At 41.2% G+C, this 21,549-nt stretch overlaps 1 protein-coding gene across 2 annotated transcripts in view; it reads left to right on the plus strand.

Moving 5' to 3' along the window:
- CLDN10 (claudin 10) overlaps positions 1-21,549 on the plus strand; it is a 107,123-nt gene that overhangs the window by 75,709 nt on the left and 9,865 nt on the right. Inside the window, exons 1-3 of one of the 2 annotated variants that reach the window (XM_036831674.1) lie at positions 9,256-9,584; positions 15,816-15,977; positions 16,066-16,147. In XM_036831674.1, coding sequence (XP_036687569.1) covers positions 9,365-9,584; positions 15,816-15,977; positions 16,066-16,147 — 464 coding nt within the window. In that variant the 5' untranslated portion in view covers positions 9,256-9,364. Of the gene's footprint in view, positions 1-9,255; positions 9,585-15,815; positions 15,978-16,065; positions 16,148-21,549 lie in introns of those variants that run through there. The other variant, XM_036831675.1, reaches the window with a different exon arrangement.

The following is a 21,549-nucleotide window of genomic DNA, read 5'->3' on the forward strand; positions in this document are numbered from 1 at the left end:
CACTCACAAACACATGTACACACATATAAACCTGTTTCTCTGACACCTCAGTGCAATATGCCAAATTTCTCTCTTACCACACCCCTATTTTTCTCTTATAATCAGGTAAGAGGAGGCTGAGGAAAACAATAAATAGTAATGGACCAAAAAATATTCAGATAATGACTTATCTTTTAACTTTGGATACAGTAATGTCTGCAAATTTATAGTGTTTCTATGTTTAATCTTTAAAAACATGTCTTTGAATGTCTTCAAAACTTGGATGACTGTTAACATTTAAATAGAAGAACATGAACTTTGGAGATAGATGAACTTGGGTTTTACAGTTATGTAACAATTATGTAATTAGATAAAATAAGTTTGGGGAGAATATGAGAAAACTAGAACCATCCTGCACTGCTGTGAGCATGCCATGGGGTACAGCCATTCCAGAAACAACATGGCAATACCTAGTGGGGAAAAAACCCTTGCATTTTAACATCTGAATTGTGGCACACCTTTTGTCGGCTAATATGGGTCAAAACTTCAATCAGAAAACAAACGTAAGAAGCGTAGGCCATGCACAATAAACAACACACACCACAGAACTTCCCCAATTCAGGATAGCAAGGTAGAAGGATGGGTGCTCATTAAAGCATTCATATTGAGGTCAGCTGTGTTAGCTCCGACTGGCTGAGAGCCCAGTACAGGACCTAAAGCACGAGAAGACAGGAATACTCTAATGACCTGTTTATTTTGTGTGTGTGTGTGTCTACACACATATTTATACACACATATCTATATACATACATATGCACACACATATATACAGTTTAAGAAAAATATTCTAGATACAAACTGTGATATAATGAATTAGCATTGCTCAAGACATTGTTAAACAGCATATTAATGAACTTCAATTCACCTATTACAAGATATAGTCACAAAATGAAATTAAATGAGGAAATTAGGTACCCTGTTCAAATGTTTCTGATTATAAAAGCCATTCTCCTAAAAAGTAAAGATAAATACAAATTATGTAGAATTATTCTATTTTTGTGTGTGTTTGTTTTTATACTCGGCGAATATTAACTGAGTACATGATCTACAAAGTGCTGTCTCGGTAGAAAACAAATGACTGATGACAAAGGAGTGCAGACTCTAGAACTACACTGGCTAAGCTGAAACTGCCCCCATCACTTCTCAGAGCCAGTTACTGCATCTCCTTGTGGTCCAGTTTCCACAGCTGTGCAGTGGGAATGAAAATAGTACTTACTTCATAGGGTTGCGATTAAATGAGTGCAGTACTTAAGAGTGCAGTACGTGGTACCTAAAAAGGCACCCATATACATTTACATACATATACAATTAGACAACAATAGAAGAAAGTATATACATATACATATATACATATATGTATATACATATACAATTAGACAACAATAGAAGAAAGTCTACATTTTGAAAAAAAACTCACAATTAATTATTTGTTTATGGGTATGTTTGTGTAAGAACTTTCATTTTTGACCCTTAAAGTATTCATTTTAAACTTCCACAAATTTTTCCCATGAAGTGAGCCAAATGGTAAACACTGGACTCCTGAGTGCTTTGAATCAACTTCTCAACAGCTCTATTCTGAGGCCCAGGGAAGGGGAAAGTCTCTTCATTTGGAACAGGTGCTAGAATGTGGCCTTTCCCACCCCTTACACGCAGTAGTATAGAGAGGTGAAGGCTGTGGAAACAACTCTCCACTTCTCCTTAGTGCTCACCCATCTTCTTTCCTCAGTGCTGCCTTCCTCCCCCGTTGGTCCCCTTCCTCCCCATCCCTACCCTGGGGCTTCCCATCTCTTTTTTATCTTTTTATTTCTTGTTCCTTTCCTTTTCTCCTTGCATTTGTTACCCTTATCCTGTCTTGTAGCTGTTCAGCCTCTTTTACATTTAACTGCTATTCTAGTTTTATTTCTCAGTTTTGCTTCACTTCCCTTTGAACACTCCTCACCCTACCCCCAACTAATCTCACCCTCACTTCCTGGTTTCTCTTCCTCTGCTCTCAGCATCAACCTCTACCATGTTGGCATCCTACTGAAGACTTTCTGTATTTTTAAGATTTGCAATACAGTTCACCCTTATTGACTTACTGCATGTCAATCTAACTCTAATACCTCTTTAATGGAAAATGTAATTTTATAACTTTAAAGCGAGGTAAGGAAATGAAAGGGCATGAGTGAACCGGAATGGTACCCATTTTTTTACGGAGTGTCTATCATGTTCCAGGTCCTTCATGTACATTGTCTCTAATCTTCACAATAACTTTGAAAAAGCTATTATTCATTCCCATTTTATAGTTGAGGAAGAGACGCTGAGCAATGAGGTGACCTGCCCAAGGCCACACAGAGATAGAATTTTATCTCATCGCCTGATGGCTCCACTCATCTGCCCTCTGCCCAGCGTCACCCTGTTTCATAAGTGAATTGAACTACCGCACTTTTCCCTTTTTAAAAAATGTTTATATAATGTTAAAGGTTACTTTCCATTTACAGTTATTAAAAAATATTGGCTTTATTACCCTTTTGTACAATACATCCTTGAGCCTACCTTACACCCAGTATCTTGTACCTCCCACTCCCCAACTCCTATATTGCCCCTCCCCCCTTCCCACTGGTAACCATTAGTTTTGAACTACTGCATTTTATCACGTTTCTAATAAACAACGAAGAATTGAAAATAAGACTACCTATAGAGATCTTTTAATTATCTTCATGCACCTTCCCCCCCGCCACACACACACCCATGCACATACATCCCCTTTAAATATAGCAAAGGAGGTTAGAGTAATGTCAGGAAGTGAGTAGAAAAGGGGCAAGTACACCAAGGAAAACTCTTTCGTTTTCTCTCCTTGTTGATTTTGTCTGTGAGATTTTGTCAGAGATTCTTAGAGTTCAAAGTGGTCTTGGAGACCATCCAAAATAACTCCTTTATTTTTCAAATGAGGAAGCTGCAACTCAGAGCAATTAAATGACTTGCCTAAAACACATAGATTTACTTGCTGCCCAACCTGGGTGGGTAGGTTGAATTAATATTCATAAGATGCTTACTGACCAACAAAATACAACCAACCCATCTGCAAGCCCTAGAAAGTTCCAGCATCCCAGAGTGAGAGTCTTTCCAGGCTGGAGGAGTATTCATCAAGACAGCTGTGAGCTGCTGGGGCCCCAAACTTACCTCTCCAGGTGCTCAAGAGGAATCTAGATAGTCCTAACATACCTCAGAATGTCACCAAATGCAAGTTCATGTGCCCAATGCACAGTGAGGCCAAACAATGTGGAAAAGTCGGAGTTTGGAGCAGAGAAAGTCTTATCGCAGGGCCATGCAGTGAAACTGATGGCTCACGCCCCAAAATCCCCCAAACCTTCGGAAGGGTTTCGGCAAAGCATTTTTAAAGGCCAGGTTGGGGGTGGAGTCACAGGGTACGTGATCATCCCGTGCACAATTCTCTGATTGGTTGATGGTGAGGTAACAGAGTGGCTAACTTTATCAATCCTTAGGCACCAGTAGGTCTGCGGGCTCATGATCATCAAGTAGTTAATTTATTCCATTTGGTGGTGGTTTTTAGCATCTGAAAAACTCAGGAAAGATGCATGAGATACTATTATCTGGGTACTTCAGAGAGGAGCTACAGCAGAGGCTATGGGGGAGGGGGTCCTGCTCGGTCACAAGAATTGGGAATGAGTGTGTTTCAAATGACTGTATGAAAGACAAGTTCATAAGATATATATGGCATCTTCGGATGCAGTACAGCCTCAAAGGGTACCAGATGTCAAAATAAGACACTGTTTATTTCCTTATAATTTGCAAAAAAACATTATAAATATACACACACATATATGATCGATGATGCAATGATAAGCATGAGTATCCACTCCCGTAACTACTCCTCTCACTCTGCAGCTTTCATGCTAAGTAGTTACAAGTATCATAGAATTAGTGTAGAGCATTAAGATAAACTAAGAGTGTTAGGGAAGATGCAGGAAAAAGAAGACAGATATGCTATTTTACTATCTTAGTATCGGTGTTAATGTCTTCTTTAACGTGGTGTAACGATATTTGGCTCCTGAGAAGTTGTTTATTTAGTTAATACCGTATTTATCAGGACTTTAGTTTCTTCCCACCTCAGCAGCAGCATGCCACCTCACTGGAATCTAGGAAGGAGCTAATGTATACTGAAACCAAATTTGATGCTTAGAAAATTCTTGTGCTGTTGAAAGGCACACCTGTGTTGTTTGGCAGGTGAGTTGAATCTCAAGTAAAGAATTTCTGCAAATCTCTTGTTCAGTCAGCTAAACTGGTTTCACTCCTGAACAACCCTGGGGTGAGGGAATCCTCTATTTTTCCTTGATAACCATAATAATGCTAAAGAAATAACTTCCAATGCTAAATCTCAGTGGTTTAGGTCTCAAAAGTGGAAAGGCTCAATATATTTCAGGACAGTAAATGTCTTCATGTCAAATTTATTATAGATAAATTAGTACTTTTCATATTGGAAAAAAACTACAGTTTTTTGTAAAGGCCAAGGTATTGTTAATTAAGATGTTACTTTGAATAATTTGGAGAAGTAACTTTCTAACTGTATTCACTTTTATATTTAAATTAAGAATGGTTTGTTATGAATAGTTAAATAAAAATTTCAGTGAACTGAATCCTAAAGAAAATAGGAAGTATTTATCAGTTGAAAGGTACTCTGTAAATGGGTTTGCAGATCAACTGCAAAGGTTATTTGGGACTCTAGAATCTCAAAGTGAAACAGGTCATTTATACATTACTTCTTTTTAAAAAATCTATTCGGTCTATTTTCCTTTTCTGGACATTCTTGTATTGGATTATGTGGTTTCTTCTGACTAAACTAGTTTTGAAAAGCTTAAGATATAAGACATTCTAAAGTAAATGCTTGATTCCTTACATAATATTCTTTAGGTATTAAAGAAAGTTAACATTTTTCATCCTTTGGTCAGGCACTTGTGGGCTCTAAATGTAACTCTCTGTAGTTAATATGCAGTATATGCCAGGGAAGAGAAGTTTGGGGCTGTCAAACCTCACAGAACAGACAGAGAATAAAAGAAAATTAATCAAGTCCACAGGCATGACGACCCTAGTCTGTTTCAGCTGGCAAAAGAACTAATAGTGCTGCCACCCAGGTCATAATTTATGGGTTGTTTGTGGTATTTTCAACCCTTTTAAGTTGAAGCTGTGTGTTACCATCTCTATAGCAAAAGAATATTTCTTTTCTCAAAGTTTTCAACCAACAGATGAGTATTCTTTTTCTCTATAACAGACACCATCTGGTTTGCTTAATTGACCGTTTATACACATATACATGCATCTCAAATGATCAGTGCTGTGGTTTCCAACCTGGCTGTAACTTAGAAGCGTTGGAAAAATCACTACCAGAGCCACCCCCAGATATCCTGGCTTAAACAGTCTGGTGATGCAGCAGAGAGAGGGTCTTTCTTGGAGGTTCAAGTTAGAATTCAGAATTTGTTTCCTCTGGAAGCTATGTTGCAATGGTGGGTTTGTGGATATTTTAAGTACAGTAGGTAAAACTACATTATCTGTTAAATTTGAGGGGAATGGTCTGAAACACTGAATCAGTCTTCACAGTTCTTTTTGTAAAACAATGTACCTTTGGTTCCAAACAATGGAATTTACAACCAATCTGTTGATAAATTAGGAGCTGCGTGAGTCTTCAAGGTCACAACACTAGACTTTTTTGTGTCAAAAGTAAGTCAGGGTTTTGTCTTGCAAAAAAATGAATCAACAATTTTAGTGAGAAACTACCATGAGGAAGACACAAGCAAACAAAGACACTCAAACAAGACCAGGAAATAAAGTATAAAACCAACATTTGTGCAAATTTTAACTTTAGGAAACTCCATAGGAATGTCCTGGTTCATGACTTCTTGTGTTGTCTGAATAGTAAATTGGATTAGAAATAAGCATATCGTTCAGAAAGAAATATGGCACAGAAATAATAGTGGAAATATGCTGGAGGACAAGAAACCAAGACAATAAAAGCACTTTAAAAAGGCAAATCATACAAAAGAATAGAGGACACTTGTTGTCAATACTCAAAGGTGACTGACTTGAATAGAAGGGAAGATGAGAAGGATGAGGTTAGGTAGGTGCTTCCCAAACAGGTGTTAAGCTTGACCCCCCCCCCCCCATGAAGCCAACATGACACAACAGGACAAACTGGGACCAAGAGGAGCACAGTAGTGGAACTATGTCTGCATCCCACTAAGCAAACGGGTCTTCACCCGTATTCCCATTCACACAAACCATGAGATGGCCATGCACACACAAACACACTTCCCAAGAGCTGCTGCATGGCCCAAAAGTAGGACTTACCTTGTGTTGTCTCAGTGCAAATCATGGCAGTTGGATGGATGTTAAAGACAGCCAGATTTGGGCTCAATAGAAACAAAAACTTGCTAAAAGGCTGTCAGTATGAAACAGAACCAGAACACACACCTTGCCATGCACTGAATCTGAAGTCCAGAAGGTTAGAGCATGAAATGAATATTATCTCTAGAAATATGATGATTGACCTCCTAGAGTAATGGAAATAAAAACAAAAATAAACAAATGGGATCTAATGAAACTTAAAAGCTTTTGCAAAGAAAAGGAAACTACAAACAAGATGAAAAGACAACCCTCAGAATGGGAGACAATATTTGCAAATGAATCAACGGACAAAGGATTAATCTCCAAAATACATAAACAGCTCATGCAGCTCAATATTAAAAAAACAAACAACCCAATCCAAAAATGGGCAGAAGACCTAAATAGACATTTCTCCAAAGAAGACATACAGATGGCCAAGAAGCACATGAAAAGCTGCTCAACATCACTAATTATTAGAGAATTGCAAATCAAAACTACAATGAGGTATCATCTCACACCAGTTAGAATGGGCATCATCAGAAAATCTACAAACAACAAATGCTGGAGAGGGTGTGGAGAAAAGGCAACCCTCTTGCACTGTTGGTGGGAATGTCAATTGATAGAGCCACTATGGAGAACAGCATGGAGGTTCCTTAAAAAACTAAAAATAGAATTACCATATGACCCAGCAATCCCACTACCATAATTCAAAAAGACACATGCACCGCAATGTTCACTGCAGCACTATTTACAATAGCCAGGTCATGGAAGCAACCTAAATGCCTATCAACAGACAAATGGATAAAGATGATGTGGTACATATATACAGTGGAATATTACTCAGCCATAAAAAGGAACGAAATTGGGTCATTTGTAGAGACGTGGATGGATCTAGAGACTGTCATACAGAGTGAAGTAAGTCAGAAAGAGAAAAACAAATATCATATATTAACGCATATATGTGGAACCTAGAAAAATGGTACAGATGAACTGGTTTGCAGGGCAGAAATAGAGACACAGATGTAGAGAACAAACGTATGGACACCAAGGGGGGAAAGTGGTGGGGGGTGGGGGGTGGGTGGTGGTGGTGGGATGAATTGGGAGGTTGGGATTGACATGTATACACTAATATGTATAAAATAGATAACTAATAAGAACCTGCTGTATAAAAAATAAAATAAAATTCGAAAGTTCAAAAAGAAATAGGATGATTGTGTTGAGTGTGGAGTATATCCATACAGTCTCCAATGGTCCTCCCAAATTTGTTTTGATGTTTCTGTAATTCAACCTCCTCTCTTCTTCACAGATGTTGAATCACCTCTAATTTCATTCCGTACCATTTGGTTTTTTGTTTTGTTTTGTTTTGTTTTGTTTTTTTATAAATTTATTTATTTATTTTTGGCTCTGTTGGGTTTTCATTGTTGTGCGCAGGCTTTCTCTAGTTGCGGTGAGCAGGGGCTACTCTTCGTTGCGGTGCGCGGGCTTCTCATTGCGGTGGCTTCTCTTGTTGCAGAGCACGGGCTCTAGGTGTGAGAGCTTCAGTAGTTGTGGCACGCGGGCTCAGTAGTTGTGGCGCACGGGCTTAGTTGCTCCACAGCATGTGGGATCTTCCTGGACCAGGGCTCAAACCCATGTCCCCTGCATTGGTAGGGGGATTCTTAACCACTGTGCCACCAGGCAAGCCCTTGTTTTGTTTTTAAGTGACAAAGGGGAATTGAGAAACTCTTCACAATGAACCAGTGTCCCTGCAATTTGGGGGTTAGCAACTAGCGTTATTATAACAGAACTGATTTAGAGGTTTTAGACCTTGGTTACTTTGGGGAAGAAGTAAATCCTGAAAGTTCATACCACGAACTGCAAGACCTTTAAACGGACAAATAATAAACCCATAATAAAGTCAGAGTCTTTGTTCTCTCACTTATGCTCAACTGTGTGAACTCTGGAGCCAAAAGTACACCCTGATCTTTAAGTTTGCTTTGAAACAGCAATGAAGGAATGAGCTTAATCCTCAATTAGGTGCAAAAGGTGGAGGTGGTAAAAAAAAAGTTAAACAAGATACAGAGCAGCTGTGACAGCCCATCGGCTCATAGAAGAGACTCAGAACTGGCAGCTGGAAGGGACCCACAGGAGAAACGTCTTAAATGCACGTCCTACGTGTAGTACGTTGGTATCAGCAGGCCAGCCTTGTGGCTGGAACAGTCACGACCAGGGCTGTAAAGAAGGCCCCGAGCAGCCTGTGCTCTCCATAGGCTGCTGTCCTGAATTTAGGTTTGTGCCACGCACCTCTTGACAGTGACCTTCCGCATGCTGCCGGGCCAAAAGGAACTGCAGAATTTTAGCACAAGGCCGACTTGGAGCCCAGAACCGCAGTGATCCCTCCTTGACAAGCCGAACTGGGTCACCCAAAAGAGCGTGGCACTAAACCTTTAGAGTTCAGCGGGCCAGGGGCTGCGTTAGCTGTTGGTGTCCTTTCCGGGCACACAAAAGGCTTTTTCTGCTCTGCTTTTACAAGGTACCCTAGAAGCCAAGCTATTGCCAATGGGTGGGGCTGGGGAGGGGAGGGGGCCGAACGCAGCAAGCTGTCCACATCCGGCTGTCAGTCTGTCCAACAGGAGAGCCGATCTCGGCTGTGTCTCGGCCCCGGGGATGCGGGCGCGGCGGGGAGGGGGGCCACAGGGACGCGCAGGCGTGCGTTCCTCCAGACCGCGGGCGCCGGGCCAGTTGGCTCGAGAGAACCCAGGTGGCGACCGTAAAAGCTCCCCGCGAGCCCTCTCTGCCCCAGAGGGCGCGTCCTGGGGTCCGCGCGCGCGCCCCCTAGTGCCGGGCCTGCAGGGGGGCGGGGCGGGAAAGGGTGGGCGGGGCGGAGGGGCGGAGCCGCGCGGCGGGGCTCGCGGGGGTCGCGGCGCCGAGCAGGTGCGCTAGAGCGAACGCTGCTACAGCGGGCGGCATGGCGAGCACGGCGTCGGAGATCATTGCCTTCATGGTCTCCATCTCCGGCTGGGTGCTGGTGTCCTCCACGCTGCCCACCGACTACTGGAAGGTGTCCACCATCGACGGCACGGTCATCACCACCGCCACCTATTGGGCCAACCTTTGGAAGATGTGCGTTACCGACTCCACGGGCGTCTCCAACTGCAAGGACTTCCCCTCCATGCTGGCGCTAGACGGTCTGCATCCCGTCGCCCCCCGCCCCTGCCCCTCGCTCCTCCCCGGCCTGCCGGCGGGGCGCCCGCTGACCCCACGACCCCCGGCGGGACCCCCGGGCCGGACTCCTCCGAAGCCCGGCCCCGCTTTCCCCCTCAGTGCCTGAAGGAGCCGGGGAGAGTCCCCGGTGCCCGCGGCCCGCCTTCCCCGGACGTCTGTCCCGCGGGGGGCGCCTGTCCGAGCCCGGAACCCCGGGGCGGGGGAGAGGGGCACGCAGACAGGCCTGGGTGGGATGGGTGACTCTCAGGCGACGGGGATGGAAGGAAGCAGCTTTGTTGTCTCGAGAGTTGAGGACAGGGCAGTGGGACCCCCCTCTCTTGGGGACTGTTAGGACACGGAGTCACGAGAGGGGGCTTGTCTTCTCCAGCCAGCACTACCCAGAAGGGCTGGATTCTGATTCAAATGGACTTGTCAGAGCGAAATCTGCTTGCTCTGAACTCCCTTTAGCCATTTCGTTAGTTCTTTGAAAAGTGTGTGTGTGGGGAAAGGAAACATTGCAGGAGCACCCGCTCCAAACCCCCCGCCCCGCATCTACAAATGAGTCTGCTGGGCTTTAACTCTGCCTCTAAATGCTAGGAACATAAATAGCCCTAGCCTGTGCCGCAGAGAGTAGAGAGTTCTGGCCAGCAGGAATCTTGTGCGGGAGACTGACAAGTTCTGTGTCGCGCCTCCCAAGTCCGTTCTCAGCGTCTCCCTCAGCGTTGTTCTTTAGTAAATTGTTTTCTACATAGTTCTTGTTAGCGACGCTCTGTACTGTATTGTATTAGAACAGGTGTTCACAAAGAAAACTGGCTCTTTTTCGTTTCAGACTGGCTCTTTTTAGTTGACAGTGGATGTCTACCCGGTCACACTGATTGCTCAAGTTCTAGGTTCCTTTCTTCCAGGATTTTACAGCGCATGACTCGATGGATCCCGGCAGAAACTTGAGAGTCATTTACATTAGTTCTCGATTTGAGGTGTTTTCTTTTTCTTTTATTTCTGCGCTGCAAGCTTTTATTTGCATAACTGAGTAAATAAGGGACAAGATTTAATCCCCCTAAGATGGTGCTTGCCATGAAAAGCAAACTGCTGCTCAGTGGAGGTATTCGATGGAAACTCCGTATAAGGGAATACGTGTCTGGTTTTAGATGAGTGACACCTGGGTCTGTGTCCTGGTGTGTGTACAATTAAGTAGCTGGTACACTGTTGATTCCCTAGAATTACGGTTGAATTTCCTGTGCGCTGCAGAGCCCACGTCCAGGGAGATGTTTGAACAGGCAGGCTCTTGTTTCTGGGATTTACATTCAGGAATACGGGATTGACACTTACTGTCCTAAACACATTCTTCTGTTGTAGCTGTACCGTCACCGAGATAGCCTGCCAGATAGGTACGCTTCCTTCTACAGGACAGCTGGGGGACGAGGGAGAGGATGGAGAGATGAATACTCCATGAAGGTTATTGGGTGCAGAATAGTGTGCACCTGATGTGTCTGAGCTGAGAATGGACGTCATGGTCTCAAGATTTGGGGACAGGTGGGGTGATGAAGAGGAAGGAGAGCGTAGCCTTCAACCATCCAGCCCTAGAGAGGAGGCGTGACATTTGTATACCACCCAGCTCGCAAAATGGCCTTCCCTGTATGCTCGTGTGTCTAGAAAATGACTTTAAAAGACGTAAATGACTTCACCTCTTGTTCTGCATTGTTTTAAAATTAATAACATAGCTTTACGAGTCAGTACATATAGAAGTAACTGTTTTTTTAACAACTGCATGGTATTCATTAGTCTGGACAAAACTGGTTTATTTAACGACTTACCCATTGTTGGACATTGGACCCTTCCTAGCTTTTCACTGTTCTTAGCACTTTACTGACAATCTTTCTATTTGCCTCTTTGTGCATATGTGTGTATCTGTAGTGTAGATACTGAGGAATAGTATTGTCAGAGCAGTAGAATATTCATTTTATTATTCAGTTTAAATTGTCCAGTTACATTCCACCAACAGTGTATGAGAATACCTGTTTCTCCGCATTCTCACCACTAAGTTTTTCATCCAGTTTAATGGGTGACATCCTATCATGTTATTATTTTATTCCCTGATCACTGTGATTTTGACCACCTTAGCATGTATTTATTGACCCTTTTGTTTTTCTTTTGTGACTTGCCTGTCCATGTCTTATGCCCATGGTTCTTTTGTTTCCTCTTGGTTTAAATGATTTGTTTTTTTAAATTCTGGATATCAGTCCTTGATTTGTTATATATGTTGCAGTCTCGGCCCATCGCTTGTCTTTGAAATGTGTGATGTCTTTTCTCATACAAAACATTGAAATGTGTACTATAATCACATTTATCAGTCTCTTCCTGCCGGCTTGGCCTTTTGTGGCTTAAGAAAGCATTGCCTATCACAAAGTCATAAACTTACTTTTCATCATCTCTCAGAATAATATTTTGGGGGGTTCAAGCACACAGCTACGTTTTCACGTGGAGAGAAGTCAGTTCCCCCACGGAGGAGGCCCCTCTGCTTGTTCGCGCTCTGCCATGTATTTTCTGGGCAACCACATCTGCTGGTTGCTGGGCCTAAGGCAGGCCCTGCCTACAGCACGCTGCATGTGGATTTCCTGGTTATTGCACTTGAAGTGGAGGGAGAAAGCTACGTTGCCAGGGGCTGTGGTGACCACAGGCCTGAGTAGGCCAGTCCTCTCCTTAAACCAAGCAGAAAAATCCAAGAAGGGAGAGAGAAAGCTCACAGCTCTCCCCGTCTAGTCTTAAGTGGAAGAACATGCCTCTTGGACACAGATGATGGAGTCATTATTCTGAATCCCCTATGTGAGGTCAAAGCTCTGATTCCTCATCATCAGGGGGTATCATTGTTACCCCAGTTCTCCCTACAAGGAAAAAGCCAAATGTGCAGGTTTCATGTTACGCCATGTTAAGATTCCAACTCTAATTTCTGCTTAGAATCAATCTTAGTGTTATGGAAGGGAAGCTTTGATGTGTTTCTTACCACTCACCAGACGCTTGGTTCATATTCCTCCTGTGAAGGAAGTGCTGTTATCCTTGGGTTTTACAGATGAGAAAACGGGCTTGGAGAGATTAGGTAATATAATCGAGGATACACAGCAGGTAAATAGAAGAACCAGAGGTGAAATTCAGAGTTCATGTCTGCACCTCATACCACCCTTCTCCCAAAGGATTTGCAAAAAGTACGCAAAGCTACTAGCATAAGAAAGCACATCCTTTTTTTCTTCCTTCAATCAGCAGCTACCAAGTGTACTGCTAGGGAATTGTCTCCACCAAGTGGATATTTTCATTTTTGCTAGTTGGAAATGGAAAATAAGGTACATTTGGAAAACATTTAACTTTTAACGGACGGACACCTTGAAGTTTTCCTCCAACAGAATTCATTAATTTAAAGTCACAGTATTTTACTAATTGAAAAACTCACGGTTGAATGAACTGGTGATTTCTGTTTATTGCTAACCCATATTCCTTTCAAAGCACCACTTGAACTGCAGCTGAACATTTTGAGCCAGGTTTTTTTTTTTTAGTATATGCCATCTATTTTTGTTAGTGGGAATGTTTTCCATTTCTTCCAAAGGAGTTAACTATAAATTATACTTCAGAGAACTTCTGAGCAAATATGTTCATGCCTCAGCACTTTAATGTGTTAATTAGCTATTAACGGTGTCAGTAAATTAGACCTGTCAAAAATAATGGCCTCCTTGACTAGGTTTTTACCACCACTTCACTTGAGGGTGTTACTTATAAGTTTTGACCTCCGGAACTCTTAAAAAAGCAAGGTTGTAGAGGTCTGCCTTGCAAAAGATAAACTCTGAGAGAGTTTGTGGGAAGTCACCCAAGGCTTGAGTCTGTGGGTGTTTTAAGGACTGGTAGCCCCTAATTTACAGACCTCAGGCTTACCAACAACTCGATTCCATCTATGGCTGACCCTGGAGTTTATCCCCAGGAACTCCAAACCCTTCTTTTGTGCATGCGATGAGTTAGCAATTTATTGCTACTGTTCCCACACCGGAGAGAGTTACCTTCTCCGCCAAATCAGGGTTCTGGTTGGTTCTGAGGAAGGACCTGACCTCATCAGAACCTGCTCTCTATCTCTCCTCTTGTGCTTAGAGGGCAGAGCTGATCCTGCTGTAGGTACCAGGGCTGAGACCGGAGAACTGAGTGAGACACTCGGGGGAAAAAATGGTACGAGTAGTGGTTAAAGTTTAAAGCCTACTGTTATTTTTCCAGTCACATTAAGGGTTGAATTCATCAGCCTGGGATTCTGACCACTGTGTACCATTTGGGGAAATGTGTTTTATGTTCTTAGTGATCAGACCATAGACGTAACCTTTTGCAAGGCTCGTGTGTTTTCTGTACATAAAGCCTGTAAGACTCCTAAGATAAATGCAAATTATGGTGCATGATAAGGTTTTCTAGAATAGTTTTTTAAATATAGGATAGAGGTTATATCACACACACACTTTGTTGTCTGTTTAGGATTGCAGTAAGAATCAGCTAAAACACCTCAAAACCACAGGTGAAAACAAATCTCAAAAAATAATGAAACCACACTGTCCCAGTAGCTCTGGTGGCAAATGATGAGTCACTTGTGGTTATCCTGGAGGACTGTCTTTAATCTTGCAAGGAACTAACAGGCTTCCTCCCCCTGTGCTCCTATTTCTCCCTGGGTTCTGGTTGGGGGACTTGAGGGTTGAAGTTTAAAATAGAGCTGGGTCACTCTTCAGCCGCAGAGACACAGATAGCCCTGCAGCACTACTATAGCTACCAAAATAAGCCTCCATTATCCTGTTTTGCTAAAAATAAGTTTCTTTTGCTGTTTTTGACAGCCTTACCATCAGTGAAATTATTTTCTGTCTGGAAGTAGTTCACACTATAAAATAGAAGATCATTGTCATTGCATTCTGCATTTGTAGGTGCCTAAATCTGTTAATTAGAGCATCTTCTGGGTACTCTTCAAAATGGATCCTAGGGGTAGGACTGAAACTTAAAATTTTATTCTTTCCCTGAGAAACATAGACTGGAGGCCACCTTCCCCCATTATTCCCTGAATATATGATTATCGTAGCCTTAGAATTATTATTTATCATTGACTTTGCCTGAACACAATAACAAATGACTTGGTGTATCTTGGCACTTATGAGTTTTTTCATATTAAAAAGTTTAATGCCAAAAGTAAACCTGAGAGAGATGTACGTTCATTTGCTTAACAAATGAACACACCAGTATGTGCCATCATTATTTCAGATTGAAATATGGCACTGTTTCAGTCTGAAATGAAAATGACAGCATGTGGTAAAAATGTATCAGTTTAAATCCTGTTAACTTAAAATTTGTTAGTGTCTGGACAAAAGCCAGGCTGAAGTTTACCATCACCCTGGCTGTGCAAATAAAAATACGTGACTAAGAAAATGAATGGTGTAGGAGGAATGATCAAACAAACCAACAGAACAAGCTTTCAGGATACTTTGAAAGCATCCATTTATATGCAAACAGTTAATTTCATAATTATAAAATATTCTTCTAGGAACCAACCAGTGCTTATTTAAACCCAATGTTATTATGTGTGCCCTGAAAATTTTTTTTTTTTTGAAAATTTTTAAAAGGTCATGAAAATACATCTTGATTTAGACTTCTCACGGTTCATGATGACATTCCAGTCAATCTCATTTGTAATCTTTCACTAATATTAGAAGATGTGACTCTGTGGGAGCTCTGCTCGATTATAAAGATTACAACGTCAAAACCATTAAAACATCTATTTTAAAGGTCTGATGTGCAAAAGAGTAACAGGGTTGAGATAGCGGCAGATGAGGTTTCCCAGGGTGAAAGGCAGTATTGCATGGGTTTTGTAGTCAGAGCTGGATGGAATCCATTTCAACCCCTTACTAACTTGTCTCTGGCACATTATGTAACTTTTGTGTGCCTCAATTTCTTCATCTGTGAATATGGGAATAATAACACTCAGAGATATATCCTGAGGATCATGCATATGCCAAACTGAAAAGTGTGTGACATAAAACAGGCACTCCATACAGATTAACTTGCTTTTCTTTCTTGCTTAACATATGTTTTAACCACTATGGTTATTTTTTCGGAAAGCAGAACACTCATTCATGAGGACAATGTAAAATGAGAGTTTCTTCCTGGACAACCACATGTTTTATGTTAATGTAAATGACCTACTCTAATTGCAGGTTATATCCAGGCATGTAGAGGACTTATGATTGCCGCCGTCAGCCTGGGCTTTTTTGGTTCCATATTTGCCCTGTTTGGAATGAAATGTACCAAAGTCGGAGGCTCAGATAAAGCCAAAGCTAAAATTGCTTGTTTGGCTGGGATTGTATTCATACTGTCAGGTAAATAGTAACTTTCTTCCAGACAAGGTGCTTCAGGATGTTAATGAAACACCAGTAATCATAGCACTTTCCTTCTGATGCTCTTCAGGGCTATGCTCAATGACCGGGTGTTCCCTGTATGCAAACAAAATCACAACGGAGTTCTTTGATCCCCTCTTCGTGGAGCAAAAGTAAGTACTCTTCTTAAGTCTGTATGCTTGTGGCTCACAGGAAATGGATATAAAATCATCTTCTAAATTAAGGTACATAAATTTCCTCCACGGCTTATGAAAGTGAGACATACTGATAAATGATGTTTGATGACATTATTCAAGAGCAAACGTTTTATATGCTACATTGGCAAAAGATGCATTGAATCACTGCATTAGTGTTACATAGTGTCTTGTCTCTAAATAGCTCAAGGCATAGGATTTAGAATGCTAAAGGTCATCTACTGTACATCGTAAAATTGAAGTCACGTAGAGGAAAAGTGCAAGAGAGGTGTAAGATGGGGAGGAAAGAAGGATAAAGTATGACAGCAGAAAATTAAGAGCTTGCCTCGATCGTTGTCCATCCAAAATGATATTTGCCAGATGTTCTGGGCCAGCTTCCATCTCAGGCATTGAGATAAAAACTGAGACTGTGATCCTGAAGATTAGAAACGTTTAAGTGATATTGAATGAAATACTATTTTTCATTTTTAGTTAGCCTTTTACATTTGTTCTGTTGACCACGGCCTTAACACGTTCCACCTAATAACCCTTTGTAAAGAAATTGTACATGATACAGGGTCTTTAAAAAATGGTGTAGGAGTGGCACAGACAACCAGATGTGACCAGTCTCAGCTGCGGGTGAATGGTTTGGCACTTACAGACCAGTTTGTTTGTTGTTGTTGGTTTTTAACTATGGGCTGTTGCTTTTTATAGTTTCTCGAGGCTTGTTTCTTTGCATTGGGAAAACCAAATTAGAAATAATAATAAATCAAATATTTTGTCTTCCGTGAGAATATTCCCACAGACTTCTGTAGAAAGCCGCATGTGTACTGCTATCACCCAGGCTGGGGGTTCTCTTTCAGTCTTCAGATCAAATGTTATGGAATTTTAAAAGAGTAATTACTAAAATGGCCGATCATTACTTTTTTCTGGTGGATTTAGGAATTTTTAGGAAATGATTTTTCTAGTACTGTCTTTAGTTTATGCATAAATAGTAAATGTATATATAATTAAATATAATGAAAATAATAGCTAACACATGTTGAGCCCATACCATGTACCAAGCAGAGCATTGCAAATATTATTTTATTATTTTAGTCTTACAACCTCCTTATGAAGTAGGTTCTCTCTGTACCCCCTTTTTTAAAATTGGGGAAAGAATTCAAGGAATATGTGCAAGGGAACTTGGACTAAGCTAATAGGCTGATTGAACTGTAATTCAAACCAGGCAACCAAACTCTAGCGCACTTACTCTAAAATGCATGATATATAATATTCTACTATTTTGTAATTTTTGTGACAGTATGCCACATATATTTTTCATCAAAGAAGTTTCTTTTGTGCAGTAGTGTTTATTGTGAAATTTTATTAAATGGAAAACAAAAATGACTGCTTCAGACCCCAGTATAATTCACTCCCCTACCTGTGTTAGAAAATGTGTTCTGATTTGTAAACTTTCTCCTGATTTTTGATAATGAGATTTGCACAGATGTGCATGGTACCAAACATTGAGATGAAAACTAAGACTGTTCTCCTGAAGATTAGAACCATTTTAATGATACTTAAGTGAAATATCAGTTTTCATTTAAATATTATACTTAAATGATATTTTTATTTCAGGGCTTGATATCATAAATATACTACAAAATCATATTTCTCACAGTTTATTTTATTAAAGACATTGCCGACTTTTCTGGATTATCTTTCGTACATCACTGTTCTGTCTTCCTGACAATCATTAATGATGTCTTTGTCAGACCCTTAAAAATCATTTTCATCTTTTCTCACAAGGCCGAGGCTAATATCTGTATCTGTATGCACAGTAACTTAAACCTTTCCTTTGTGTTCTGTGCTTGCTATATGCTCAGTCACCTAACTCAGTTTAGTACCACTGGAATTTCTTATTCTTTCAGATTTTCGTTAAACTCTGTTCAGTAATTATGGACTGTGAGAGGTTTTCCTCTTTTCTACATTCTTGGTGCTACTTTGAACTATTCCATTCCCACTGTGAGCTTCCCAACATCCCTCTTTCTGTCTATGCCTACTGTCTCTCTCTCTGTCTGTTTTCTCATCTGAAAAATCGGGATAATCATAGAGTTGCTGTGAGAGTTAAGAGAGTGTGTATATGTACCCTTAGAACAGATTAGAAAAGAGCAAAAACCTTGTATTAATAACTGTATTGTGTTAGCTATTATTAAGGTTGCTTTTTAATTGTGTGTAGTAGTTAAGATGTACCTTATCTTTATGGATGTCTTTATTAGCTCTTTTCTGCAATGACTTAAAAATATAACACCTATAATTTGCCAATTTACCTTAGGTCATTAAAAACACAAGAGTGAGGGATTATGAAAAACACCATGGCTCACAAATTGGTAATATTTGCAAGTAACAGGTCCTTCACACCAAAAAATACAGACTTTATTAAAAAAAAAAAAAAAAAGAAAAGAAAACCTGCATATTGAGAACATGTTTAGCTCCTTGAGATCAGAGCTCACTCACATTTCTATCCCAGCAGTGCCTGGCACAAAGAAAGGCCCTCCATGACTTATGTACAAGGAATTATCAACGTCTGTTGAGAATTGTTAAATATGATCAGATGCTAATTACCCACAATGGTAGAAAAGAGGCATGAAGATGACATGTGACACCTACAGGAATTCACAAACTTTATTTAAATAAAACTTCTATAAAAACCAACCAGTTGACTAACTTGCTGTCATCTGTTTTCCTTTTATCAACGCCTCTAGTGGAGGAGAAGGAGATGGAAATTAGGAAGATTAATAAGCTGCAAATTGGATATCAACACAAAGTAGACTGATTCCATAGGTGTTTTGGTTTTTTTTAATATTTATTTATTTATTTGGTTGCACTGGGTCTTAGTTGTGGCAGGCAGGCTCCTTAGTTGCAGCTCCAGGGCTCCTTAGTTGTGGCTCACAGCCTCCTTGGTTGTGGCATGCGAACTCTTAGTTGCAGCATGTGGGATCTAGTTCCCTGACCAGGGATCGAACCCGTGTTCCCTGCACTGGCAGCACGGAGTCTTACCCACTGCGCCACCAGGGAAGTCCCTCCGTAGGTCTTAAAAAATATCATAGGGGGCTTCCCTGGTGGCGCAGTGGCTGAGAATCTGCCTGCCAATGCAGGGGACACGGGTTCGAGCCCTGGTCTGGGAAGATCCCACATGCCGCGGAAAAACTGGGCCCGTGAGCCACAACTACTGAGCCTGCGCGTCTGGAGCCTGTGCTCCGCGACAAGAGAGGCCGCGATAGTGAGAGGCCCGCACACCGCGATGAAGAGTGGCCCCCGCTTGCCACAACTAGAGAAAGCCCTCTCACAGAGACGAAGACCCAACACAGCCATAAATAAATAAATAAATAAATAAATAAATAAGTAAGTAAGTAAGTAAATAAACCCCAAAAAAAGTTTAAAAAAAAAAAGAATGAATTCTTTGAAAAAAAAATCATAATTTTTAAAGTGAGATTTTGATTTTGGCGTATTCTAGGGGATAGGGCTTCCTAGCTGGCATTTGCTAGAATTTAGTAAGCGGTGCCTCTGATGTAGTTTGTGCATGAACACACAGAGGAATATGTTGGAGAATCACTGCCAAAGACAGGGCCAGCCCTGGAAGAGTTGGGATAAGGGCACCACTCTAGGGGGGTTCTGACTATTTCTTTGGTGTCTTCATGGATCTGCATGAGGGTAAGTTCCTTGAGGTCAGAAAACATCTATTTCATCTCTTACTTGCCTAGCACAGTGCCCGGTATGTGAAATCCTGATCTGTAGAACTAGTCCTTTCAGGATTAGCAGAAAAGCCTTCTGTTATCTCAGCAGACTGAGGAAGGCTCTGAGAGGATGGAGCTAGGAGGCGGGCTCACCCTCCTCTTCCCACCCTTGTCATGCGTTCATCTTTCTCCAGCAGCACGGCTCCCTCTGGTCCTAGATGCTGGCTGTGGCAATAGGCGTGCGTGTGTCTGGCCCTTAGGAAGGGCAGTGAGGAGCACCTGCTTGCCACAGGCTCTAGTTTAAATTTCTGGTGAGCACAAATACTTGTCCCAAAATGCACTGGAAAACAGTTCAGGCCTCAGGACCTAGTTTTGTTGCTATTTTTCTTAAGGATTCTCTGACATGTAAATTGAATCTTCTTTGTGGATTTCGAGGACATCCCTATATAAGACACACCTTGGTTGCCTAAGTTAGAAACACACAACTAAGCTCATCCACAGAGTTCCCACCACATTCCTACTATGTGCAGGGAACTCTGTAGGTGCTTTATTGATGAGGGAACAAAATGAGTGGCTTCTGGTGTATCGTTGGCATAAAGATTGTGGCAGTAGCGCTGCAAACAGTAGCAGGCTTTGTGTTCAGTGGCTAATTATTTCTGAAACCCTTCCTTTCCCACAACTCATATGGGAAGATTTTTCTTCCTGCCTACAGTCATTTGACAGAATTGCAATCTTTAAAGAGCTTCACCTGACTGTGGTTGTTTCTGCCATTTCTCCATTTTTTCCTTTTGTTTTACTTCCTTGCGTTCATTCAAGTTGTGATTATGTTTTACGGCTCCAGGATGGGCTCCTGCAAAGCCTTTAAAACTATTTCTCAACTCTTCCCTTTGGGCTGTTTCAAGCCAACTTCCTCCTTTTTATTAAAGCAAAGCCTATCACATAAAAAAATCTATCCTCTTTCAAGCTTATGGTCACAAGCACCCCTTAGCGTGATTCACCGTATCATTGTGTTGAAATACAATTACATATCCCCACCATGGCTTTGTTGTCCAAACCACTAACTTCTGAGTGTCTTGCTTTGTTTTTTCTTAAATAGACTGTTCCGAAGAGTTGATTGGCTTAAAGAGTTGTTCTGCATAAAGAAACTTCTTTTCAAATCATGCAAAGTTGGGGCACTGAATCAATTTCCTTAATTGAGGAAACAGGACATCATGATCTTAGATTTATTCTCTTTTAGTCAATGAGATTTATCATGAATGTTTTGGCTCAGATATTCATATTTGGGTCTATCATACTCCAGCCGTTGTATTTTCAGAGTTTTTAAAACCATGGAGTTATTTGTCTCTAGCACTCTTCATTCAGTTAGTTTCTACTTTAGAATCTAAGTTTTACTTAGGTAAAATCTTTTCATCACTGTGGTTATTTAGTAGTTAGAGAAGTAAACTGCTGTCTACTTCCCGATAGATTCTCTCATTCTTGTTATCTGTCAAGTTCGATGCACAATGGACAATTCAAGAAGGACGTTTCTAGGTTACACACATTTTCCTGGGTGAAGTTGAAAGGAATATCGATCTCACTAGGTGACCTTGCTTAGATATTTAACTTCTCTCTTCTGTCCTTATTATAATTTAATGAATTATAGATGTTTGTGTACTTAAGCTT

Source organism: Balaenoptera musculus, chromosome 18, assembly GCF_009873245.2.
Source record: "Balaenoptera musculus isolate JJ_BM4_2016_0621 chromosome 18, mBalMus1.pri.v3, whole genome shotgun sequence".
Classification (NCBI taxonomy): Eukaryota; Metazoa; Chordata; class Mammalia; order Artiodactyla; family Balaenopteridae; genus Balaenoptera; species Balaenoptera musculus.